The 12480-nt window shown below is 37.7% G+C and overlaps 1 protein-coding gene across 1 annotated transcript in view; it reads left to right on the top strand.

Moving 5' to 3' along the window:
- The window catches only part of LOC111865674 (KAT8 regulatory NSL complex subunit 3), a 42777-nt gene that overhangs the window by 15802 nt on the left and 14495 nt on the right, over positions 1-12480 (top strand). The window contains exons 8-12 of the mRNA XM_023853875.2: positions 2022-2170; positions 3059-3206; positions 4485-4692; positions 7188-7328; positions 11322-11452. Of these exons, the coding sequence (XP_023709643.1) occupies positions 2022-2170; positions 3059-3206; positions 4485-4692; positions 7188-7328; positions 11322-11452 (777 nt within the window). The remainder of the gene's footprint in view (positions 1-2021; positions 2171-3058; positions 3207-4484; positions 4693-7187; positions 7329-11321; positions 11453-12480) is intronic.

The following is a 12480-nucleotide window of genomic DNA, read 5'->3' as shown; positions in this document are numbered from 1 at the left end:
TTTTTCTAAGAACTGGCTGCCATGTACTGTGCGAAATCAATCGATCTTGCAAGAATAAAATTTGGACATCCCTCTTCTAAGAATTCCAATTGAGTGTGTTAGTGTGGCCAGCTCAGGGCAATATGATATTATAAACACAGCACATATCACGTCTCTGCTGTTTATAACTTCATAGAAAAGAAAACACGCCATCCATAACAGTTTGAATGAGGAAATCTCTTCCAAGAGCAACACGATTTTGCTGCAAGACAGGCATAAGTAACGATGACTTGACGCAGCTAAACTCGTGTCCCATTATATATAGACAACAGGCCAGCGAAAAATCTAACAATCTACAGCAAAACCATCAATTATTATGGGTGTTATAACATAGGTGTGCAGCTGGACAAAACATAGACGTCGAACCCCTGCAGACGATTTAAATACCTGACGAAACATACACGTCAAACCACGCTGAACGGTTAAATTCTGTTAAAACCCTGACATATTTTGGTCATAAATGACCATCTTCATGGTTGATATCTCATTTTAAAGGAAACTTCAAGATTTACATAGAGTGTAGCTCCAATATTATGAAAGTTTATAAAATTTTAATAATGTTTATTCTGACAGATACTTGTAATATCCAAAAATGGTGGAAATACATAAGGACTAGTTCGTTCCTTAACATACAGTTATATGTAAAGAAAACATCATATATTAAAAGTGCCTGGCATGAAAATGTCAGACTTAAATTACCCAAATTTTCACTGATAGTTCACCTGGGTAGTTGAAGTCCTAAAGTTATGTCATTAGCTGAATTTTTGTATTTATTTGATTGAAGATTTCCTTAATCTTTTATTTATGTAATTAAACACACACTGTGTAATTTAATACAATTCACATGTAAGCCCAAAAATAATAATTCTCATTTGTTAAACTCTGATCTTAATTCATTGTTTCTTAAAATATAACTCAGTTTGCCTTTTGTTTCAGAGTTTTCTGCAACACCCATCTTAAACAACATTCATTATTATGGCTAAATAGAAGATACAATGGAAAAAACAGACTTGAAAGAAAGGGCCAGTCAATTTTCATGAAAGAAAATATATTTATGTGTACAAAAAACATGATTAACTCATACATGAATAGAATTCTGAAGAAAGAAACAGTTATCTCTTTGACATAGCTCTAACTCACATGATGACAAAATATACCCGTGATCATGCTTGTTTAAAATGAGAAGCCAGCCATATACTAACCTACACATCACTGGTACCCAAACAGTCCAGCACTTCATCTCTTTATGTTTCCACAGTTTGCCATGCAGTAGTGCTGTGTTTGTAAATACTTTTACTTAGATAACACATTAAAATTCCTAATATATCCAATCATTATAAAAATCCTTAAATATAAAATATATCTCTTATAAGAAATTAGCTTGAGGCAGCAGTACACAGTATAGTATGATGCAGCGAGTTTCCAGAAAGGTGCATTTAATAATGGTTCACATTGATGAACTCTTAATGTAATACTAGTTCTAATTTATTATGGAAATTTTATGACTTAGTAATTTTAAGTATTCTATTCATGTATGTAGATTGTAAAGTTTCCTTAAATATCAGGCATCCCGCCTGAAGATGGCCATTTATAACTATAACATGTTGGGGTTTTAACACTAATTAATTGATATGAGCAAATAAATTAGATGAATCTAGATGGTGGTTTCATATCTTATTTTAATGTATGAAGTAGGTTGGCAAAATGACCTGATCATCATTTAGAAGTTCCTTTATTACTCTTGCAGTTTTAATTCAAAAAGGAGAGATAACCCTCTCACTGTTACTGCCCTCTCACTGTTACTGAAAAATATTACGTGGTGAATACATTGGTTCCATTCATGATGCATGTTGTGCTTTTTCTTGCAGTGGAATTGTTTCAGCAATTAGAATGAGAGGGTTACTGTGTTGCTCTAGATGTATGTTCAGGTTGTTACTATGTTCTGAGGTATAGTAATTCTACTAAGTATTGCCCGTTTTCAGGTGGCCTTGTTGGAACAAGTGACAGCAGTAGTATGCCTTGGATTCCCAGTATTTACTGTGGAAGGGAACAGAGGGGAACCAAATGACACGCTCCTAGATCTGCATTGTCCAGTTCTCTTTGTAATTGGTCAGAATGCTTCCACTGCTCGGTATGTGCCCTAAATTTTCAGATTGTCACACAAGCGTGATTTTGGATGTACAGTGTTGCTTTCCAGGCACTTGTACAGACTAAAGAAGACTGCCTGTTGTTGAGGTCGTGTGTGTCTGCCTGGTTGTGACAGCAAATGAGCAAACAAACTCTGTAGCCTGTAGTCTGCAAGCGAACTATACCGACTAAGCAACCACCGCTTGTTGGTGAAGTTAGCGCAAACTTTAGCGGATAGAGGGTGTTGCGTGGTCAGCGCAGCGAATCCCCACGACCATTAATTTCAGGTTTCTAGACTGGATGACATAGCATCAGCACCTAAACTGCTGGACAGTTTTCAAATTTGATATGGGAGAGACTCACTTAAAGTTGTCATCAATTCTAGTTTGGTTAAAGTCAGACAAAAATAACAAACACTTTCCAAGAAGACATACATGTATTTCTGTGTGCATCTCAAGTATAAGTCACATATAGTTCTGAATGTATCGGAGTGAAAATTGAATCAGCTGAATTGAATAAAATCATTTTGTACATGTAATCAGGTATCTCATACACAACTAATATGAGTCTCATTAAAATCTGCAGGGCTGTTCATTTCACCATTTTTTAAGTAATTGATTTTACTACCCAGTGTATAACCATTTTTAAAGCCTCATTCAAAGCAGTCTGCTTGCATTTGGATGCAGTTGCATGCTTTGGTGATAACCATCTGTTCTGCAGTAATAGGAATGACCTTGTCCCACATCTTGAGGAAAACGTATGTAAATAGAACACGGCCCACACAGGAGGCTTCTTTATTTTTTTGAGTGTCCCTGTGCATCCTATATTAATTATTTTTCTCACTTTATCGGATGTAAATTGTTCATTTTGTTAATAATTTTATGTTCTTCAGACAAGAAGTTGTTGAGGATATCCGAGAACGTATGAGAGTAGAAACTGGATTAGTGGTGGTGGGATCGGCCGATGATCAACTGAGAGTTGGCAAAACAAAGAAACTAATGGAAGGCGTTACTCAGAGCATGATTGACCGATGCATTCTTGTAAGTATAAAGAGGACAAAGAAACTATATCCCCATGTTGTGAAGATTATTTGTCCCCTTCTTTTACTCCTCTCTGTATCATACTTCTCATTGTTAGTAAATACATTGGAGCACATATATTATATTGTTTCAGGGTTCTCTGATATTTTACTAAAGTACACCATTTGTGTAAAGTGATATGTATCATCATACATTTGATCCCAAAAGTGCAGCATCAGTTCAGATTGCCCAAGATGTACTAAAAAATGCTGAACTAAAAACTAATCTTTCTTATATATCTGCTCCCTTCTCTCATCTTCCAGCCGCCATTTCCTCACTGGAGGCAAGCAATAGCAATACTACTTTGTATCAGTTGTTAAGTTTATTCAAAACCACTGTTTCCAAATTGAATTTGGTTCCTGGAAGAGTTGGTGAAGTAGTAAAGGAAAAAGTACACAGCATTCTTTTAAAAAGCCCATGATGTGAACAAATTTGTGAAATTGAAGAAATTTTAGCAGGTAAATGTACTGAACTGGCAAGTAAAAAGTCACTAGCAGTGGAGAAAATAGCGGCTTTTGTACATGCACCCTTAAGTTTCTCTAAGGTTGAAGGAAGTTTTTCCCACTGTAAAGACATCTTATGAGACAATATGAGGCAACTGTACTGTGAACTGCAACAGAAGAGAAGTTGAAAGATTGGAGAGCTAAATGTGAATTTGATTGGTTTTTTAACTTGGAATGAAAAAATGTGGGCTTTGTTGCANTAAAGACATCTTATGAGACAATATGAGGCAACTGTACTGTGAACTGTGAAAGATTGGAGAGCTAAATGTGAATTTGATTGGTTTTTTTAACTTGGAATGAAAAAATGTGGGCTTTGTTGCGTGATTTGTATTTAAGTATACATTTTCATTGCAACTGAGTCATTTAGTGATTATGTAAAATTAAATTAAATGTTGATTTTTGGTTTCAGAATAATGTAAAATCAATTTTATTATTTGGTATGAACTTTTTGTGTGCATATTTTACATCCATATTTTGGGAGTGTTTCATTCATAAATGCATACATATTTAAGGTATTATTAGGGCATAAAAATCTGGTCCCTAATTATCACATTCTTTTCCCAGCAAGGCAGGGATTTCTGGGTTTCTATCTTCACTGTCATATCCAGAACAGCTGTGGGACCCACACAATCTTCTCATTCCATTGCTTCTCCACTGGCTGTATGGTACTAATGCATAAAAGTAAAACATTTGCACATTGAGAGTAAAGCATGAGGATGTGTGCTTCTGTGTGTAGGATGAAGTGGGTGACTTTCTGGGTAGTATCCTGATGCACCCATATCAGCCTCCAACAAGAGCTCCCCATATATTCACTCCTACATCACAGTCAATGCCAACAACAGGGCAAACAGGAGCAGGAAAGGTAGAACGGAAAGGCAAGCACCTTTCTTCCAATTCATTGGATAGCGAACCATCATCCCCTGCTGCCAAAAGATCTCGGCCAGGTTAGTATTGAGTCTGTACACAATAGACTGTCAAACATCTGTCATAATGGAGAGAACTGGTATGTGCAATTCAAGACGGTGTACAAAGAATATTATGTAATCGAGTTTGGAGCTATAGATAGTACTCATTGTGGTTATTCATTTATTTAACATCAGTTTAGTGGAAAGTGGTGTGACGGTCGTCCCAAGAGCAGTTCAGTGGCGAATTTGTTTTATGGAATTAACACTGTTCCTTCATTTACTTCACTCATAAGTCTTGTAACCAATGAACATACAGTAAACTTCAAACATTATGTGTTGCTATCACTGTTGGAATTTTGTTCAGCTGTCCATATGCTTCAAGATAGTAACTAACTCATTCACAGAATTTGTTCCCTTGTAAGAACCCAAGCATTCATGTTCTTCATTGTCTAAAAATATCTTTTTCATGATTTTCTTTTTATATAGAGCTTTATCATATTTCATATTGTATTTATTTCCACTCTCCCATATGTCTTCAGGGCATAGTGTTTAATTCATTAAGTACAGGAGTTAGTATACTTTTTTACATTTTATTGAATAGCATAATGGAACCAGAAGTATTCACTCCTTAACCTCCTCCGTATACTTAAGGATGTCATTTTCAGTATATCTGTTTCTTTACAATTATCTGTCATTTTATGGAATCATGTGAGAAGTTAGTATTAAAGAGCGCTGTACAGTGACAGTTTCAGTGAAGTATAGCACAGTGTAGGGATGAGGGACAAGGGGCACAATATTAGAAGCCATAGAAGAGAAAGTTGAAAGGTGTGATAAGGTAGTAGGAAGGCACACAGAACATTCAGACACCTCAAATGTGAGGTGGACAGCATGTCAGTAATCATCTAGGTTGCTGGCATATCAAATGCACTACAGTTCATGAAGCATGATTAATCAAGAACCTACAGCATGCATAAGTTATAACATGAAATACAAAATAGATATAATCCATTTTCTTATACTCTTGGCCTTACTGCAGCCATTTGTTTGGTACAGATTGGTCAAACAGAATTTACTTAATTTGTCACAACCTGTTGCCAAAGAAGACTTCCTGCAGTCACTGTGAAAGCTTCAAACATGTATAGAATTGACTCCTTACTTTATGGTATAAGTGCTGCACTAAGGTTCTCTTATTTTAGTGTGTCCTGATATAATTAAAAACTCTGACACATGATCATATGCTAGGATTGCAGTATCATCATTGTTTAAATTCAACATTAGGCATGTATGAATATTGTGACATGGAGAGTGGAAGAAGCAGCCATTGCTAGGCAGTGGCACGATAAATGGGGATTTAACATTGGAAAACACCACACCACATCATCAGATATATCGCCTATTTTAGGCAGTGGTGCAATAAACACCTCTTTGCAACAGCAGTGACATCACACAATATTAGGAGAACTGCTGGAAGAGGTGTTTTCTGTGCGGTCCGTCCCTAAGCTATATAATGAGGACCAGCTGAACAAGCAAGGCAATCTGCATCAAATTGTGACTTAGTTCAGAGACAGCAGTCTGAGAAAGGCAGTCCTGGGCCCTGGCTAGGAGACCAGTGGCAGAGAAGTTAGGTCTTTGAGTCCTGAGTCAGTAGTTCAGGAGTGCAGTTTTTGAACAGTAAGAGCATGAAGAATAGTCCTTGTTAGAAGACTGTAACCAGGCAACAACTAATGAAGGCTGTAACAAGCTGAGAAAACTAGTGTCAGTTATGCTGATTGTGCAGTGTTGTAAATGCTTGTAATTGCAAGTTGTAAGGGTCCAATAAATCTGATTACAAATCCAAACAGCATCTGTTGTCACTTATGATGTGGCAGTATGATATTCTCAGTTTTAGACAAGACTGATATGAGATTTTAGAAATATTCCAAAAATTGAGACAAGAATCTGTTGCAGAAATTTTCTTACATTTTGTGTGGTGTGTCAATGTTTTGCCTGTTTCTTCTTCCTGTCTATGCCTCCATGTGCTCTGCCTGTTTCATCTTCCTGTCTATGCCTCCATGTGCTCTTAATGCATTATGTGCTTTTCTTTTCTCCTCTGTGAAGTGTTTTCCTTATGGGCTTCTTCCTTTGATTGTGTGTGTGTGTGGGGGGGGGGGGGGTATTTTATTTTATTTTTTTAAAGTTTAAGTTTTAATTAAGTCATGTTTGGCCTCACCATAGCTCAAGCGGTTAGTCGCTGGCTTTCCACCGCCGTGGCCTGGGTTCGATCCCGGGGTCTGGTCAAGTGGGATTTGTGGTGGACAAAGTGGTGCTTGGGCAGGTTTTCTCCGAGTATTTTGGTTTCGCCTGCCAATCTTCATTCCACCAGTTGCTCCACAATCACACTCACCTATCATCTGGGGCTGGTACAGTAGGCCATAGTGGCCACAGTATAAGGGACTTAGTCCCACTCAACTAGCAATAAGAGAAAAAAAAAACATGTTTTATCTGTAACAGGTTAACAATGAAAGATACTTTGAATGTTAATGTTTTGTTACTAGGAACACCACTGAATGGAAATTCCACAACAATATCAGCTTCTGCGGCTATTGCTGCTGCATCTGCTGCTATAACACCCACTAAGTCATCCCTAACAACCTTGCCAACTCTGGTATCAGTGGCAGGTGCATCAGTTTCCCCAGGTAGAGTTTGGGAGAAAGGAAATATGCCAGCTTGCTTCAGTGGTTGTGAAATAACCTGAATCTTCATACTCTGTAGGCAGTATTTTGCCATATTAGTAGCCCTTAGTACAGTATTTGGAGTTTCCATGTATTTGAAACAGCACACAGTGAGATGACATTAAAACAAATGTCAGTGTTCATTGAAAATTTTGTTCATAATGATTACAGATTGTGAAGACAGAGGTGAGGAAACATAAAAGTGTGCTAAATTAAATAACATGTAAGTAATATATTATCATGAGCATTATAAGGTTTTAGGCAGGGATGGAAGAATTTGTTAAAAATTGGTATCTAGGCAAATGTTTTGGTTGCCAATGAGAGATGGATCACTATTTTCTTTCACTTTACTGTGACTTTTGCTTCTGATCAGTGCAGAAGACTAAATTTTTCTGTTGTTATATTGTTTGTCCTAAACACCCACAAGCCAGGCATAAGGAAATGGAATATTTTGTCTCTCTCTGTGTTAATATAATTGTTATGTTGTTATAACTATTCTTTAAAATTTACTGATCTGTTATAACTTTGATCTGGATCATCACAGATTACCACTCCATATGGGGGTGTAAATATAATGATGGATACATATTGACGTACAGTGATTCAGAGTCCTATGGTCAAACTTCGGGAGTTTGTTTGCAACATAATTTCATGCCCCGACCGCTTTACCCCCAAGGAAAGAGCCGCTTGTACCCATTGCATAGGAGGTTGGGTGGACCCCAGAGCCAGTCTGGAAGATTGGAGAAGTGAAAATTCTTCACCCTATCAGGACTCAAACTCCGACCCCTTAGCCATCCCATGGCCACTTGCTATACTGACTACACCGTGCCATCTCCAACAAACTACAAGTACATATATGGAATGAAAGAGTACAAAAAGTAGGTCTTGCCTGTAAACAGTAAATAATCTTATATCAAACAAATGGAGCAACACACACTACTCGTGGTGGATACAATTTATAGTGAGGGGCTACAGGCTGGAAGGCCAGGGTTCTATTCTTAGCAGGGAACAGGTTTTTCTCATGTCCACAATGTTCTTACTGGCACTGAGGCCCACCCTACCTCCTATAGAATGGATACTAGGAACTTAGTGCCAAAGTCAAGAATGCTGGACTTATACCTCCACTTCCCCATACATATTCATGACATTGTGCTGTTCTACAGTTGTGTCTAGGTAACAGAAGTGACTAATAATGACCCAAGGGGCAATGTGTTCTTCTGTATTCAGTTATTTACATTTACTGTCTTTATTTATTACTTCCAATTACAATGAATGAAGACAGATTATGAAACAATTAGCTCTTAAAAAAGTAAGTAAAGTAAAGCTATCCCCGTAACAGGCCGTGAAGGCCCATAAGGTTGTGAGACGTTGAGGGTCCCACATTGTCTAGACAATCGGCTCATAGATGGTGGCAAGATTGTCAGCCCTACACGCTGGCTGCCCTTCACCCCAAAGAACATTCCAAGAGTATTCCTGGTACTCATTTATGTTAGAGGCTGAGTCGACCCCACTATTAGCTCTTTTCAACATGAATTTTATATTAAATTTAATACAAATGTGTGATCATATAATGGGGACTTACACATAGTTTATGCATTCCTTCACAAGAACTGCTCAAAAACATCTCCAACTCACATGCTTCATAGCAATGTTCAGTGGTGCCTCTGACATGAAGCAATTGTTTTGGTTGGTCCCTGGTGACTTTTGCAGCTACTGAGATGCAGTTGACTGGGTCATCACGATCTTGTACTTTTGTAGCATAAATATTTTCTTTAATGCATCGTCATAAGAAAAGGTCAAGTGGGTTCAGATCAGGAGAATGTGGAGGCCAGATGATTGAACCTCCATGGCCAATCCATGTGTCTGGAAAATGGTTTTCCTGTCAGTTATATGTTTGGAATGAAAAGTAGGGAGATGCAGTTGTGTTGAAACCACACGCATGGTGAACATAAAGGGGTACATCCTGCAGTAAAGGAGAAATATTCCTTCAAGGAAATTGGCATACTGGATTACACCAAGATGATTTCCTATTATGTGTGGTCTTATTAAGTAATTGTTTATGAATTTGGCCGAAACGACACTACATCGGTTGTTATGAAGAGTGTCATGAAGCGTGAGAATTCTTCGGTGACCATTCTTATAAGTTGTGGAGGCTCTTTACTCCACTCTGTATGAGTGATGACTTATCACTACAATAAATAGCACAGAAATTCAGGTTCATCTACATTTTTGTTTTGAAACAGTCAACAGAGCGGTGATGAACTTCACTGTCCACTGGCTGTTGCCCTTATACAAGTGATCTTCATGGCCTGTAGTCCACAAGCGAACTGTACCGACCAAGCGACCACCACTTTTCGGTGAAGTTAGTCCCAACTTTTGTGGATAGAGGGAGCCACAATGTCAGTACAATGGAACCCCATGGCCATTAATCTCAATTTTCTAGACCGGAGCCTCTATTTCTTTGAAATAGCTCCACAGTTATCCTCACAAGGCTGAGTGGACCCCGTTCCATACCCACTACTTCTCAGAAAATCTTGTGGTGCCAGGAATCAAACTTGGGATCTCTGGATCTGTAGGCAAGAACTCTGACCAATAGACCACAGAGGCGGTCCCCTTGTACAAGTAGTTCATGAACAGCATTTAACTTCTCCTTATGCAGTGTATGTCAGACTATGTTCTCAAAAAGGTCTGTTCATGTCTGTTCAGTGGATTGGCAAGTACAGCTTATAGCACTCCGTCTTCATTCTGCATATTGCATGGACTGTTGCCAGTATATGCTTTCATGAATGTGCCTATTTCCATCAGATTGCAGTGTACCACTGCAAACATATGCCTTTTGGTGGGTTTCTGTAATCTGAATACTGATAGTGGCTTTATCTCAGTTCAGCTCTAGCATATATGTCACAGAAGCTGCTCACAAAATTGATACCAGCAACTTTGAATTGGTAAATTATGCCACCTTGTTTCACTTTTGTTGCTACTTTATCATAAGAAGCAGTGTGCTCATATAGTGTTAACTCTCTTGTGACATTATAAATGCTCCATGACATAAATGTACAAAACCAAGACAGAGAGTTTGAAACACCATAGCTCTGAAAGTATGTAAAATTTTACAGTTGCTTGTTTACATTTTGTGCTCCAAATTACCTTCTTAGTAACCACCAAGAGTTTGGCCAGTAGGATTTTCAATCAGTTGTCAAGTTGAAAAATATAGTACTTGAGGTTCTCACAGCAGTGGTTGTGAAAAGTTCTCTCTTCTGGGATATAATGCAATATAGTCCATTGAAGACTTCACTTGCTGCATCCTGCACACTGACTTCTTGCTCGGCTTACTCTTNTATAGTGTTAACTCTCTTGTGACATTATAAATGCTCCATGACATAAATGTAAAAAACCAAGACAGAGAGTTTGAAACACCATAGCTCTGAAAGTATGTAAAATTTTACAGTTGCTTGTTTACAATTTGTGCTCCAAATTACCTTCTTAGTAACCACCAAGAGTTTGGCCAGTAGGATTTTCAATCAGTTGTCAAGTTGAAAAATATAGTACTTGAGGTTCTCACAGCAGTGGTTGTGAAAAGTTCTCTCTTCTGGGATATAATGCAATATAGTCCATTGAAGACTTCACTTGCTGCATCCTGCACACTGACTTCTTGCGCGGCTTACTCTTCAACCTTGAAGATGGAAACAACATGTCCCTTGAAACACTGGTTAATTTGAAACAGACTACACAGCATTATATCCCGGAAGATAGAACTTTCATTCTATGAGTGTTAATAGTGTCAGTGTGTTAACATTATGTATATGTATGTGCTTGTTCATCATGCGATATCTGTTTGTGACAGTGTCAGATACTGTGTGGACCACATGAATATACATAAAAGTGGATATATTTTTAGAGACTCTTTATTTATGTGGCTCATGTTCAATTTGATGAAATTATAGGTTTCTCTTTCAGTACAAGTTCCACGACGTAAATCTCGAATGACATCTGCACAAAAGATGTTGCTGAATTCTGTAAAGTTACCAGGATCACAGGACTCAAAATGGGTGGGTCAGGTCCGGCAGGGAGTGCACTCCCCTAGTCAGGTGAATAGACTAAAATTCTGACTAACATGCAATATCTTTTAACAGGTAGAACTGAAATGAGTTCCGAATAAAATGTTAAGCTCTGCAAAGAACAGTCAGGTTATAGTTTTTAAGTTTTATTTATTATCAGTAGGATAAGTGATGTCTATAGCACACACTAGGATAATTCCATTCTGGAGATAGAAATTAGAAAATTTATTTTGTTGTCATAGCTATAGTAAAATAGGTGAGACATATACTGTAGTGTAGCTATGCATGGATCTTTCCTTTTCGATTGTATGCAGACAGATCTTCAAAAATAAAAGGAGAGAAGTTCCAATTCTTATGCATATAACGTGACAGTACAGTCAACTCTCGATTATCCGGGATAATGGTGGGGATGGGAATCACAATTAATCGAAAACCCTGTTAAGACAAATTTTATTAAAAGTAGTACTGTAATACTGTACCTTCATAATACTATAGGCCTGCCTGTATTTAAATTTATTCAACCTCATTTTTATGTCATCTTATGGCCTATTTAATACTTTTTTTACATTACACTGAAATATGAATTAGTTATTTCAATCACAGTCTTCAACAACATCCAACATTTTTTACGAATATTCACACTTAACACTTAAAAAAAATTTAATATTGTCGTTTACTTTTTCGTGGCATTTTCCTTTTTCTGTTGAATTCTTAACACAACACGCTTCCTTTTACACCGTGACGTTTTGCTAACACACTTGAAGATCGATACAAAGATACTAACTGGGGCGATGTATCTGTCCTTGAAACTTTCCACAAATCCTTGCATTCTTTCACCCCTACCCTAGAACATTGTGTTAGCATAACGGGACCAAAGAATGCAGAGCTCGGTTCACACTAGTGCGAAAATAGTGTTACAACTTGCCATGTGAAACAAAAGTAAATGAATATTAAACAACATATGTAGCTGATTCCAAAAGTAAGGTCTCCAAAGCGCTGGGTAATTTTTCGTGCGGCTGTTGGCAACCCTGTTGCATTCGTTGCTTCCCCCACTCCCC

This window comes from Cryptotermes secundus, unplaced genomic scaffold, assembly GCF_002891405.2.
Source record: "Cryptotermes secundus unplaced genomic scaffold, Csec_1.0 scaffold19, whole genome shotgun sequence".
Taxonomy (NCBI): domain Eukaryota; kingdom Metazoa; phylum Arthropoda; class Insecta; order Blattodea; family Kalotermitidae; genus Cryptotermes; species Cryptotermes secundus.
Note: the sequence above shows the minus strand (reverse complement) of the source record. Positions and strands in the feature narration are given on the sequence as shown.